Source organism: Engraulis encrasicolus, chromosome 3 (assembly GCF_034702125.1).
Source record: "Engraulis encrasicolus isolate BLACKSEA-1 chromosome 3, IST_EnEncr_1.0, whole genome shotgun sequence".
NCBI classification, from domain to species: Eukaryota; Metazoa; Chordata; class Actinopteri; order Clupeiformes; family Engraulidae; genus Engraulis; species Engraulis encrasicolus.
Window position 1 is genome coordinate 29,517,132 of NC_085859.1, and position 15,376 is coordinate 29,532,507.

The 15,376-nt window shown below is 43.5% G+C and overlaps 1 protein-coding gene across 1 annotated transcript in view; it reads right to left on the reverse strand.

Annotated features, from left to right (window-relative positions):
- Nucleotides 1-1,405: 1,405 nt before the first annotated feature.
- Nucleotides 1,406-15,376, reverse strand: part of galnt9 (polypeptide N-acetylgalactosaminyltransferase 9) — a 100,031-nt gene continuing 86,060 nt past the window's right edge. The window contains exons 7-11 of the mRNA XM_063194421.1: nucleotides 13,574-13,759; nucleotides 11,077-11,214; nucleotides 7,734-7,829; nucleotides 4,039-4,206; nucleotides 1,406-2,601 (exon numbers count right to left, since the gene is read on the reverse strand). Of these exons, the coding sequence (XP_063050491.1) occupies nucleotides 2,455-2,601; nucleotides 4,039-4,206; nucleotides 7,734-7,829; nucleotides 11,077-11,214; nucleotides 13,574-13,759 (735 nt within the window). The 3' untranslated portion in view covers nucleotides 1,406-2,454. The remainder of the gene's footprint in view (nucleotides 2,602-4,038; nucleotides 4,207-7,733; nucleotides 7,830-11,076; nucleotides 11,215-13,573; nucleotides 13,760-15,376) is intronic.

Sequence of the window (15,376 nt, forward strand, 5' to 3'; positions counted from 1 at the left end):
ACACATAGGCCCTATACAGTGTAAGGGCAGAGTAACAACGGGAAAGAGGCCCACATAAACAATTGTATTTTCTGTGCGATTGCCCAAAATTAATGAACCACTTGTGCATGAATGTAATTAACATGCATGCATAATAATACACAACACAGAACAGTTCCTGTTGCCAACGTGTGCACACACACAGCATACACTGTACTGTATAATGCATACGTTACACATGTTTATCACTAATTAATGGCATTGTGCATGTTCCTTTGGCAAGGAACAGCTAAAGGTAGAAGTGAATTCAGCTGACTATTGGAATCTCTGGTGCCTTAAAATGTAAGATTTACTGTGAACCACAGCAGAAGCGCAGCCTAGTCATTATTAAAAAGTAGCGCTGTTAAAAAAACTCAACCTGTAATGGTATTGCGCTTCCTCATTGTTTGACCAAGGCTCTCATGCATTTTGCATGTGTGTGTACTGCACTGTACTGGAGAAAGTCATTACTGCATAACTACAGCACCTGCCTACAGGGCCTGCCAGGGTGGGAACTAGGGCAGGCAGAGAGACCCAGAAAACCCAGAAAACCCCAAGACAAAAGTTCATTAGCAACAATCTATCGCCATAAACCAGAAACTGGGACCCAGGAAGAATACAACTTTCAGAAGTGAATGTACAGTGCACCGCAGCAACCAAAACCAAAGGCATAAACAAAAGGCATGATTTATTTTCAGAGTTATGATCCCTTGGCTTAACTTCAGAAAAGCACACACTCACATGCACACACACGGACGTGCACAGCACACACACACACACACACACACACACATAGACACACACAAGTGCACACACACACACACACGCACACACACACACACACACACACACACACACACACACACACACACACACACACACACACACACACACATATATGGAGTTTCTTGCTGAGCTTGATAAATTGGAAAGCTTTCAGTGGCCGTTGAAGACCTGCTATCCTGTGGGTGGGCTTTAACGATCGCAGCGTTGGGCTTGAATCCTGTAGGAGTTGGGAGTCGGTAAGTGGAAGCACAACAAAGACATTTAATTTGTGCTCACTCTCTGTGTCAACAACCAAAGGCATCTTAGCACCATGGTTACAAAAAAAATTGAATATTGTTCATGGTGAACGCCACACAGTGCTGTGCCGCCGCAGACAAACAACTCCTGCCGATGAAAAGTTGCAGCAAAAACATATTTCTTTTTAACAGTTTGAAAGTAAAGTAAGTATTGTTTGTTGGTCTGTTTCCAAGATCGTGTGATATAAAAAAAAACCTAAAAGCTTCATATCAGTCAGGAATAACAATCAATTATAAAACAAGGCCAGTGGCACCTATAGATTAAAAATTATGTTTTTTTTTATTGTTTTAACTATTACTGAGGTACCGATAAACGCTTTTAAGTTTTACAACATACTATTATAAGACATCTTTACATTTATTTATAGGTATATTCAGAATTAAGTTAAAAGTATTGTACATGCTTTAGAAGGGGGAAGGGGTCACATTCCCCAGTCAAAACAATGACTGAAAAAGGCACATGATTCCTCCTGTGACCACATGATTCTCATCTGTGCATAAGCGATAGAGTTGAAAAAAGAAATAATGGTAAAAAAAAATCATGAAAAAAGTAAAGGCCAGTTGCAGTCTTGATAGTGCTGGATCGTGATAGGATCAGAGGCAGTTCTACCCATTTCAGGGCCCTAGGCTAAATATAGACACGGGCCCTTTTGAATTTGCTGGTATTGACCATGGCTTGGACGGCTGTTTGGGGGCCCCCTGCAATGGGCAAAAACTGATGGGGGCCTAGGCAACTGCCAAGTCTGCTTATTGATAAAACCGGCTCTGGATAGGATTATCTTCATGTTTGCAGTTCGGATATACAGTGGTAGACTCCTCACATGATTCTTATTTATAGCTGACACGGTGACTTTAACGGACCTTTTTTTCCTCCCCTCTGTCTTTAAATAAACCTTGACACAACCCTTGACAGCACACAGGCTGAATTTACACAATCCCGTTTTTACAAGCTTGTATAACGTAAGTGCCAGCCTTTCACGTGTTTGCTCTGTGCCTGTATTGCAGGTAGGCGTAAGAAATGTTGGATATGGCAAAAAAATGAAGAGGAAAAAAAACTGCCGTTTTCACTGTGGTCAGTATCTGTGGGTCCCTTGGCAGCTTTGAAAATGTGTTTATTGATCATATTTTATCTGTAGACTCGCTCTTTCAAAAGCATGTTCACTCCAGAAAAAAAGAGGAGGTTTATTGTCTGTGGAGTAGTCGCACGCATTCACTGGAGTCGATCACTTGTTTTGTGACTTTTACAAAATAAAAAAAGAGAATAATTCCTTCTTGGTTCATTGTTGGCGATAATAACGCAACTGTACGTTGTCCTTGGGATTATCACGCAACAAAGTGGGATTACGCCCTCCCCTCAGTGCCTGGGATGCTTAATCCAGTTACGTATCATCCACTTCTGTCCGGAGCATCGCTGCACCACGAGCCGTAGTCCGAAATTAGCGTCTTTAGCCATCTCAACCTCCAGACAGCGTCCGGTATCTCGGCTGATGATTGGACCGTTCTGAAGGGAAGTTAGGGGTTAAAATAAGAGGAAAGACAGAAAATAAGATTTTCAAACATGCTCTCAAATCATGAAAGCAAATAAATAAATAAATAAAGGAATAAATAAACATAAACCAACACTTTGTGAATGGAAACAAAATGGCTCGCGGCTAAAACACTTAACAATCCTGTCATGTTCGTCCCACGACAATTTCACACCAAATTCTTATTTCATGGATGGATGGATCTAAAGGTCTGCCCAGCAAAGCTTCGTCAACATCATTAGTATCCCCATCCCGCCACAGGCAATTCTTTGTTGTTATTCCCACTGGTTAAGGACTGTGCATTTTCCTTATTGATAAAATATAAGACTGTATGGTGTGGGATGGGCCAGATGCACTACAAGATGTGTCATTATATCCAGTGCTGGTCTGGGGGAGAAATAGGGCCCGGGCACTTTTGGCTTAAAAGGGGGGCCCTCATAATTAACGGCGTAGAACTGACTCACCGGTGGGCCCTGCACCCTTGTGGGCCCCTACTTTCAGAAATCTAAAAAAATATATATATATATATAATAATATATATATATATATATATATATATATATATATATATATATATATATATATATATATATATATATATTTAAAATATATATAATATATATATATTTTTTTATATTTCTGAAAATAGGGGCCCACAAGGGTGCAGGGCCAACCAGGAAATGCCCGCTATGCCAGATTGCCCGTCCAGCCCTGATTATATCATGAGTACAGACAGCACTATCCAAGATTAGTACCTATAAAAGCATAGAGGGAGGGGAAAACAACCCTCTCATCTTCCTCAGATGTGGCATGTCGTGATGTGCTCCCGCTCCTGACAACACAGCTAATAATAACTGATTTCACTGAAGCATGTGGAGAGGTTAGGTGAGGTCTGCAAGAGTAATGTATTTAATTAGGCTTTAAAAAAATGCTTTTAGTCTTAGTCTTTCCTGTTTTTGTTACTGCCTTTTCATGACAAGATATACAATGTCTGCAGGCCATGGTGGGATAATTATATTGTCATTTTATTTTATTATTTGTATTTATTATTTATTTTTATTATTATTTCACTGAAGTAGCATGTAGTAGTGTTGGCGGTATTGGAAACATGCTCATACACTTAAAGCTGTGACGATGAGAGGAAGTCATCATCATCCTCCTCATCATCATCCTCATCATCATCATCATCATCATCGTCATCGTCATCATCATCATTCAAGAGTTTAAGTATGACCACACCAGCCTTCACACTGAGTGCAAGTAACATATTGTGTTCATTGGCAGTGTTTTATGTGAGCAGATGATCTAAAATATCAATCATACTGTGGCAATTATCGTTATACGTAGATATTATTTTTTGTTTCAAACAACAATCCTAACAACGACTGTAGGTGAGGGTTTGGAATACGCACCTGTGTGAAATCCCACAGACGCTGTGACGTTCGAGACACAGCGTCACATTTCTTGAGGCTGGGAGTGCGGTTCCGGCCGTCGTCCACCAGACACTTGGTGTCGGGCAGGAAGGTGGTGGAGCCCAGCGGTCCCAGCTGCAGCAGGCCCTCCGTGGAGTAGCGCGCCAACTACACCGTCAATCAAAAATGCAGTGTCAACTCAACACTAATCGGACAATTCACAACTCTTTGAGTGTTGAAGTACCTGTGATTCAACTTGTTACGTGTTCAGTTAACACTGTAAAGCCATATATGCTCTTTGTGTTAATTTAGCACTACACTAAAAGAGTTGTATGCACGTACACACACACAGGCACAGGCACAGGCACAGGCACAGGCACAGGCACAGGCACACACACACGCACACACATGGGAAGTAGCTAACAATCACAGGCAGTTCAATTTACTGTCCCCATAAAGGTTATACTGTTATTGCCTTGTAAAGTCCCTGCTTATAGATGGCGATTTGCGATGATGATTTGCGGTAATTTAAAGTAGTGGTGCAGTGTAGTGGTGGTATGCTGTTTAACCCTCCTGGTATCCTCAGATTTAGGTTACATCCGTGATCCTTGGGGTCATTTTGACCACAGCCACTTAAATGTCTACAAAATCAGTAGAAGCAAAAACTTTTGCACCGGTTTATGCCTCAGATATTTACTTTTGCTTTGTTGGGGACATAAAAAAGCCCTTTAGATAAGTCCTAGCACCCCCACACACAGCCAACACACCAAAAAAAACCTAATCCATGACTAGGCGAAAATGTGCAACAACTGCCCAAAAGTTGCCTTGAATTAGTTTTGGCCTTCGTCCACATCATACATATTGTCTGTTATCAGAGCCCTAAATAAAGCAAAAAGTTCTGTTCTAAATAACTTATGTTCATGTATTTTACATAATCTAGACATATTGGAACATGTATTAGAAAAATATGGATGTACTTAGGGAAAACATTTTTGTGGAAATTTCACTTTTTTCACATTGACCCCATATATTTAAGAAAAGTAATCAAAGATGAAGCAAAAGAATTATGTACTTCATGTATTTTTAAGACATTAAACATTGAATGGGGTCAAATAGACCCCAAGGATAACAGGAGGGCTAATATGATGTAATTTACAACCACAGCACAATAATTCACAAAGGAATAACATGAAGGCATTTTTTTGATTAAGAAGGCGAATTCAGCAACAACAACAAAAACGAAAAGTTCTCTCTCCACACATCATTTTTGCTCTGAGGTTTGCATTTGAAAAAAAAAGACGGAGGCGAAACCTTTGTATCTAAGCAGGCGCCGTCCTTAATATTTAATCTCGTGAATGAAAGCAACAAAATCTATGGGTATCTGTTACATAAGGACGCCGCTCGCTGCGAAGTGATAAATGATGCAGGAGAATAGTACTCCCGGCCAAATTAGAGGTGTGAAGGCGCTCGCTCTCACATGATGGGGGGGGGGTGAAAGGACGTGAATGGTGAAATTCTCATCTCCTCCTCACTCATTGTCTCGTGAGTCAGTCTTAATGGGAGTTAATTGTCGTACTTGCACGGGGCTAAACAGCTGATGCCAGGGAGAGGGAAAACAACACGTTGCGGTACAACGTTCAGTCGAGATGGGTCGCGCTTTGTTGAGATGAGCTGCCGATTGCCTGTTAAAGTTACATCCAAACCCATCAACTCTTGAATACATTACTGTAGGGAAAACAAGACGTGTTGGTAGACTGCTCTGTCAAATTATGCTGCTTAGTCAAGATGAGCAAACAATAGGCTGTTAAAGTATCCCACATCCAAACCCAAGGGGCACAACTGTAGTGTGTTGTTATGGCGTGGTAGCACAGTTCGACGGATATCTGATATCAACGAGGCAACACTATGGGCGCAGCTGGTTGGCTGCATGCCTCTGCTCTTTGCTTCATCCTCTCCCTTGTCAGCCAATCAGGCAGACAGACAGCCAGTCAAGGATCTCATAAATATCAAATGGTGCCAAATATCACACTAGAAATTCTAGTGTGTTGTGTACAAACAAAAAATTCTACTTCCGAACAAACATTCATGTGGCATTATCAGTAATGCATGTTGTTGTAATTAAGTTCTTATAAAATTATATGGCCATTTTTTTTAAATGATTTGGGCTCTCTGTTCTTCAAAATCATCAAGTTTAGCTTTGGCCCTTTTTCCCCCTTGCTATTTTATAATGAGCTATCAGAAGTGTGATGGTGCAAAAAAGCAATGGCAAGACCGTTGTTTGTAGCCCCTTGCTGCAGATGGGATCGAAGGCAATCAGCTTTTTGCTGAAAATACTCCATTTCAGCTGCATACCAGCTATGACATTGCAGTAACAGATTAGAACCCGGTTATTACCACCATGTTGGTAATAAAAAACCTTATGCTGTAGGCTAGTCTGAGCATGGAAGGGTTACAAACCCTCATGGTTAGGAAAACTCTCCTGTGCTCTATCACTTAACACAGCACAGCACAGCACAGCGCATCTCAGCGTAGCGTTGCGCAGCGCAGCACAGCAGAGCACAGCCCATTCCATCCCATTCCACAGCCCCCCACCATGCCACTTGTCTAGACCCGCAGGGTGACCAAGTCTGTCTCCAGAGAGACCCGCCGACTACCAGTACAATTCAACAGAGTGTGAACTATTTTAAGCAGGACAATCTACTGAGATTGTGAAAAGGGGGTTGTTTTAGAATGAGTGCTGCCACTGGCAAGTGTGGTGGACACAGGGGGGAAAAGCTTTTACTGCATTTTCCAGATTCTTCACTCACAGCATGTGAGAGCCAGAGGACGAAGCAGCAGGAAAGGGGAAGGTGCTCTCGACCGCCGATTATTGGAACGAGAGAAAGAAAAATGTGTGTTCACAGCGCAGGCAGGCAGCAGTGAAAAGCACGAAAGACCAGCACATTCATGCGTTGTTGTTTGCAATGTGTTTAGGTTGTTTCACGAAACCCAACCATCTTCGATATCACAGTCATGTGTTTGTTTTTGTCTGATTTGGTGTATTTTGAGCCCAATGAGTGTTATGACAATGGGGAATGAGCCTATGAACCACTATTCTATTTGCTCTCTTTTCTGTCATTTTTTTGTTTGTTTTTTTTGGTCACGAAGCAATTTCCGTCGTCACTCTGGTGTAGCGACATAATGACACATTTCATTTAATTTGGCTTTCCCTCATTTTTTGCCCTCATTTGCCAGAGGGGGGCTTAGACTCCAGGCTTAGTTAGGAGTTCACCACCGACGGGCAATGAGCAGTAAGAAAACACCTGATAAACAATTCCCCGCCGCATCTCATTCGCGTAACAGCTCGGTGCATGGCATCCTGTGGAGAGAGCCATATAGGTATGACGTTGTGATGAATTTATTCAATTCCTTTTCATTAACTTCCTCTAGCTTTTTCCTGATAATAAAAAAACACCCCCTGCCTGCCAGCCAGCCTGCCTCTGTAACTGACAAGACTTTTATTGTAGTTGACACGACAAAAGGAAAGTGATGTAACGTGTATTCCCCATCACATCAGTTCAGAAGGTTTTTTTTCTCTCTTTCAAAGATAAAATGTGTAGCTAGCTGGCATGGCACTCAAAAGCTCGGCATTGAGGCTCTTTAAAAGGAAGTGCAACAATGGAGATGACAAAGGGGGCGAGGAGATGAAAGCTGACCTGGGAAGACATGCCGTGGCAGGGGTACAGGATAGCCTTGTCATCCTCCTCAGATCCCTGGTCCAAACAGTAGCCACTCGCCTTGCTGTTCCTCACCTGGAGAAAGACGGGAGCGCACAAATGCACACGCACACATACGCGCACACACACATGCACGCACGCACGCACACACACACACACACACACACACACACACACACACACACACACACACACACACACACACACACACACACACACACACACACACACACACACACACACGGAAATGCATAAAGGTGTGCATACACATTTGCATAGAGATGTGTACTCACACAAATTCACACACGACACGTACACAGTGAGTGATTCTCTGTGTTTTGATCTTGCATGCAGCATGCATGAATTATAGAAGATGTACTATACAGCTTTCAGCCTTTCTTCCCCATCCCCAGTCAATCCTGTTGGAGCTTAAGTTTCCCTTCTGGAATACTATACCATAAATGCAGCAGGCCCTATCCATCAAATCCTGAACAATGACAACCATGACTGCGAAGGAGATCACAGCCCATTTGTTTGGACAAACAGTTGTTACACTTCCTGTGGAGGAAGCATGCCAGTCCATCTGCTTTGCCGTTTCATCCCGAAAAAGGGCTTCCTATACACTGTATATATCAGGGGTGCATTTCTCAAAAGCGTAGTGGATAGCAGTTAGTAACTTGGATAGTTGCCAATGAAAAATTGCATTGCAACCAACAAAGTAGCTAATGTAGTTAGCAACTATGCTTTTGAGAAATGCTCCACAGGGAAGCCGTTGTGCTGCATGCTTCCTATCCACCTTATTACCACGCCAACAAGTCACGCCTACTTTCAAAGTTCTCTGCTACCAAAGACAATCTTTGCTGCTACCACAGGACGGCTTCTTTGTAATATGCGGACTCCCGTCGGCGCCCCATGCTTGTGGCCTCGCGTTTTGCTGACGCCCCTCCGTGGAGAAAACAATAAAGTTTCCCCGCTGTCAGCCCAGCTAAAACTTTCGGAGGACTATTTTTCATTCACCATCCCGATCGCAGATGAGAAAATGATATTAGAATTGCGCTTTCACAAGTTTTTGAAAAACACTTCTGTCGTCAGTGACGTCATCACAAGGCCACAAGCAGGCAAGCGAGCAAGGGAGGACCGGAGTTAGGACATTAGAAAGAACCCGGTATCTGATCTGCTAGTTCAGACAACCAAAACAAACATGTAAGCATGTAACATAAACATTTTTACATCATTTAAAGATTGTTAAGGGCTATATCGTGGCCATCACTGATGAGTGTACAAGTGCACCACAAACTGATTTGATTCAAATAGGGTCCTCCACCTGTATGCTTGCTGTTAGATGTTGGCTAGTAAGCTATGCGGGATTCTGGCTTCGGCTGAACATCAGTAGCATTCTCACTAAAGACCCAGTAAAATGACACAACCGGAAATGGTATGGTAGAAATCTGTAGCAATGGAGCCACCCTTGAAATCATGCTTAATAAAGTGGATATTACACAAAAGATTCAGGTATGGGGCCTCACTATCATGTCACACGACTCCCCGCTTACAACGGCACAATGGGCCAACGTTCAGTGTTATGGCGCGGATGATTCTGCCTTGACAGACGACGAGAGGAGGGGAGAGCCATTTTCTCCGGCAGTTTCAATATGGCAGCAGCATGTGTGCGTGCCGTGCCTGCGTGTGTGAGTCGCCCGGCTGCCTCGTGGCCAGTCTGCCAGTTTGAAATAGTGCCATCTAAATGGGCCATGCTTCAACGGACCCATTTGCAAGATGCCTCCGCACTCAGGACATCCATAGAAAAACTGTCTGTTAAAAATTGTAATGCTTGTTCAATCCATACTTTAATTTTGATTTATCCACGCAATACTTTTGGGAAGCTTATTGATTTTTGTCCCCCTTTCTCCTTGTGAAAATCGATGAGGAAACTCCTCTTTCTGCAATGATTCCACATGCAATTGGACCTCCACAGTTGATTTTTCTCTCATAATCTCTGTCCTCGGCAGTATTCAAAACTAGCACATAATTCCCTACAAAGTAGACTCCTGGAATTGTCCTAACAGCCCTTTAATAAGCTATTGAATTACCTATCGATCTGTGAAGGCTGAATTATTAAAAACATGTACATCACAGAGCTATTACATCCATAAGGAGATCACTTATCTGTTCATTAATCTTCACGACCGGTGCACAATTAGAGAAGGCTTACTTGTGTCATTACATGATATCAAGTCGTGTCATGCAGGACGAGAAGACCAATGACAAAAATGCAGAACAGCGTGGTTACCAAAAGTTTTCTGCTATCACCCCCTTTTGGACTTTTGGCAACCTCTTTTCGCAACCTTAGAATATTTTACAATACAATTTATATAATTGCGTTCACTGTACTGCAAAGCCCTTCCCTCTGCCCCCACTGGCAGTACCTCTACAATCTCCCTAGGGGTCCGACACCCACTTTGGGTACAGTACTGCCCCTGCCTGAAGACTGCTGTATAGTGTAGGTTTACATTCCCATCTAGCACTGTATATTCTAACAAGCAAAAGCAAGGAAACCAATTGCTTTACAAAAAACAGGTCTGAAGTGGACTTGAAATTGAGATAATTGAGAGCTCAACTTTAAATTACTGGTTCACTTTAGTCTGTTCTTTTTCTCTGGTTTTCTTGTCTTTCCTAAAAGTAATCTACACTGCACCATAATTAGGATTCAAACTGTACCGTATGTTCTACAGTATGTACTCTATGTATGATTTGGTACCGTGTCTCCTTGACTGCACCATGCACGTTTGCATGTTTTTCATTAATCCAACCTCGGCTGTCCCATGGAAGTCGAATGGCTCAAGCATGGAAGTCAAGTCAAGTCAAGTTTACTTATAAAGCACTTTAAAATACAACAGGCAGCTGGCTGACCAAAGTGCTGGACAAGCAGGTAAACTTCAGGACTCGAGGACCCCATACAACACAAAGACAACATAACTTGAAGAAACCATACAAACACAAAGATGACTGCAAAGGACCAATGATACACATCAATATGTTCTTTACGTAAGTGGTACTGTACCATTTTTGGAATGGCGGCTAGCTGGTCTCATAGGATTCAATGTTAACCGCTAACTTGGAGGTAAAATTGGCACTGCCATACTCAGAGAATAGTTGATAGAGGAGAAAGGTAAACTCAATCATTTAACCTAAGGGGAGGAGGTGTAATATGAGCTTATTTCCAAAAATGGTACAGTATCACAGAAATAATGCGGAAGGGAAATAAATAAGGGCATCCTACGGCACAGCACCAGCCAAAGCCATGCGGCTGTCACATACGTACCTCCCCGTAGGTGATGGTGTTGTTGTAGATCCTCATCTCTGGGTACACGTGCTCCAGGTACCAGCGGAAGCTCCGGCATTTCAGCCTTTTCCTCAGGGCCATCCGCTCCGACACGTCCCCAAAGTCCACCCCGGGGTTCTGTATAGTGTTGGTGTGTGTGTGTGTACACAGTACAGTACGTGACAGAAATGAGACGACCGCATTAGTTCGGCCACCAACCATAACCCCCGGCAGGAGTCGGCAGAGGAGTCCTTTGAGGCTGAACAGGCAAACACCAACCAAGCCCACATGGGTGAGGGGGACGAGTGAGAAGCAAGGGGTGTTAGGGGGAAGGCAGGAGAGGGCGAAGGAGAGCAGTCAGGGGCGCTGACAGCTTTGGCTGGGCCCAGGACAAAGTCATCTGAAAGGGTCCCCCCAGCCCCATTGATACAATGTAATGAGGACCCGATTCTGGGCCCCCTCTCTCCCTGGGCCCTGGGACAACTGTCCCCTTTGCCCTCCCCCCTGTCGGCACCCCTGAGAGGAATAGTCAACTTTCACAGCGTGGGCACAGGAAACCCGTGTGTCAGTCATCTGGGAGCCGTATTGTTCTTTCATTAGGCTTATTACAATGCTGAGCAAATTCTAATCAGCTGTTTAATTAGGAGCGTTCACGGCCCTGTTGGCTGGCTGGCTGGGGGAGCATGGGAGCGAGGGAGAGAGTGAGAGAGAGAGAGAGAGAGAGAGAGAGAGAGAGAGAGAGAGAGAGAGAGAGAGAGAGGAAGTGAAGCAAAGGTGGTGAGGCAAAGAGAGAGAGGAAGAGAGAGAAAGAGAGAGAGATTAAGATAGAAGAGGTGAAGCAAAGGTGCTGGGACAGAGAGAGAGAGAGAGAGAGAGAGAGAGAGAGAGAGAAAGAGAAAGTGAAAGAACGTGAGAGAGATAGAGAGAGACAGAGAGAGGGGGCAGGGAGAGACAGAGAGAGAGAGAGAGAGAGAAAGAGAGAGAGAGAGAGAGAGAATGATAATGAGGGAGAGAGAGTGTGAGAGGCTTTCCAGATTGATGTGGGGAATACGTAATAAGCGCGATGCTTCAGTAAGCCAGACTCCCCTGACACGAGACGGCTCATTTGGAGACACCCTGTTTCAACACCCTCCACAAACATTCACAATCCACCGCTGAATATCAACAATATGACTACACAGATAGGAATTAGCCCATGCAATCGCTAATGAGATGTGAGGGGAACAAAAGAAGAAACTCAGTGGCGATTGAACAAAAGATATCGAGATTGAAGGAGAACATACAAATAAACGATATGCTTTGTTGCTATTTATGTAGATGCTGACGAGAGCCTTTTCTTCGTTACCTTTATTTATTACCTTTGTAAAGTGGGCTAAAACGGGAAGTCAAAGAGTGAGCATCCAGAATGCTTCAACACCATTAAAAACTTTAGAAATCTCGTTCAAAAGAAGCTTACTCTAAAAAGTTATCCTCAGAAGAACCGAGCTCAAGAATTCTCTAGCTCGGAGCGACTAAACTGCAGAGAAGACGAACGATTTTTATTTCATTTTTTCTAAATTAACCCCTTTTTTGATGTCAGAAGCAGTGGTTTTGACTAATGCTTCAATCCCACAGGCACTTCAAAGCATCTCTGTCAAAAGTGATTTTCAGGAGCCTTCAGGTGATTATTTCATCCAATCATTCCCCTGTCAGGCACACAGTGAGCTACTGTCATTCACAATCCACACAACTCCACAGTTATTTAGCGTCTGAGAGATGATGCAGAGAAATAGAGGGTGGAGGAGGCAGTGGGGATGGGGAGGAGGAGGTGTTGAGGGGCTGGAAGGAGAGGGATGGGGGGAGGTACAGTCAGTGTCAGGGAAGCCGACAGTGGGGGACAAAGGGGTCACTTGTCCCGGGCCCAGAGAGAGAGGGTGCCCAGAATTGGATCCTCATTACATTGCATGTATTGGGTTTGGGGCCTTTTCAGATGTTTTTATCCCGGTTCCCAGCCAAAGCTGTCAGTGGCCCTGGTGTTTACATTCAGTCATGGCCGCTGATAGCTTTGGCCGTGCCCAGGACAAAGTCATCTTAAAGGGCCCCCTACTGAATACATCCACTGAAATAGGGTTTCAATTCCGAGCACCCCCTTCCCCCCCTTCTTCTTCGTCTTCTTCTTCTTTTTCTTCGGTGGGGTTTTATGGCGGCTGAAAAACTTAGCGCATTGCCGCCAAGCCCCCTCCCTCCCTCAGCCTGGGACAACTGACCCCTTTGTCCCCAACTACCACCCCGCCCCTCGTGCACCTCCCTGTCCTGATGGCATCCCTGCATCCAGTCATGCATGTACATTGCGCCCTATAGCTCCCTTGCTGCGTGAAACTAATAGATAACACTATTCTCTTTAAGTACTAAGCACTGTAATCACCATGTAACCGATCAAGCGTGAATGAAAGATGGGCTGTGTTGTTGTTGTTGTGGTGGCTGCTGTTTGCATTCGGGTGCTGCAGTGCAGACTCACGTTCATGGGAATGTTCCAGGCCATGTAGACGTGAGACTTGTACTCGTCCATCCAGACCTCAGCGGCCCGCAGCGCGTTCCGTTTGGCGTAGTAGTCGATGTCGTTATTATAGGGCTTCTTGGTGCGCTCGATGTGGGCCACGCGGGCACACGGCAGCACCTCCATGCTCCCGCCGCACTGCCATACCTGCGAGACGCACACAGACACACAGACGCACAGACACACACACGCACATCACACACAGACACACCACACTCAGACACACCAAGCACACCACACACAGACACAAGGCCACAAACTCATCAGTTGTCAACCAACCGCAAGCGTGCACAGCTCATTAGAAACATTATTCATTGGACTACCGCAACGTGTAATTGAAATACTATTAGGGGCATTGGGGTTGGGGGACTGTTGTGTGACGGGGGCGACTGTTCTGCTGCCGTCGTGGCAATTAAGAGTTATGGTTGCATATATATATTTGCTGAAACGGCGTTGCGGGGGGAAATGATGAATAAGGTTGTTGTGAAGGAGGCCATAAATACGTGGAGCCTCGCAGAGACTGATGACACAGAATTATCCTGACACAGAAAATGTTGCGCTTGCCTGCATGTACTGAACATCAGGCTTTCACAGGACAAATAAGAATTATGCAGCAAGTTCATCAAGTCATCCTGAAAGAAAGATTATATCTCAATTTTGAAAATAAACCTTAAAAGAAACTTTAAAAAACCTTATCAGAACACTAGCACCAACATGGATGCAACACATGTACAGATTATGTTACTATTATAGTTGTTATTTTTTTCTATTAGTATCAAAGAAAGGAACATGCTTCTGGAAGACCTTTACTTAGAAGAGAGTAGTTCCATTTGATGTGGTGTGCTAGCCTTCAAAATGTACTTTATACTTCATTTGAAATGTGTTTACCCCTTGTGCATTCTAACAAAATGTAACTTACATTAGGACAGTCTCATTATCGCTAGCAGTGCTAACCCAGTCTAGCATTAATGTTCTGGCCGTTTGTTTAATTGAATTGCTCAAGAGACTGTTGCAATTTATGTGAATAATTTCTCTTATGAATTTTAAAGAGCGACTTTTTTCCCAATGAAATCTGCAGTACCAGAGGCACAGAAGAAGGTCACAGCAGTATTTTTTTTTTTTGGTCATGTGACATAGTGGCGTATAGAACATAATGCCATAATGGCAAGAATTACCTTTTTCCTATTCGATTAGATCTAGCCATATTGGACGTGGTCAAACATTGGTTGCATACGTGAAATCCTTAAGCCTATTTACATTTTCGTGTATGACTGCTCGTGATAGTGGAAACACAATTTAGCCATGAAGAAGCTTGTCGTATTTGCTGTTTTCTTGAAAAGGGCAGATGAGCCTCTAAAAGGTCAAAGCAGATTAATTGATTGTAACAGGTGTATTTGTGACCACGGTACAATACTCCACTAAGCTACCCCTTCTCTCTCTCGTCCTGAGGGCCACAATTAACATATTGTAACCTTTTCCAGTTTATTCTCAAAACACATTTTTACAAAAAAAATCCATTATAAAACTGTCTGCCAGGATCAGCCGCTGACTATCTAATTTAAACTGATTTTCTGCCCTTTTCCCGAGTCTTCAGCCTCTCCCTAAAACAAATACTAGACAACCCTCATTTGAGAAATACCATTTTGATGGTGTCATTGCTCTCATAAAGCAAACAGATAGTGGCAAGGCTTATGGATTTGGGGTAACTGTCAAAAAAATCTTATTATAAATTCCTTTTTCTAGTCACAATGTATTCAAATAATG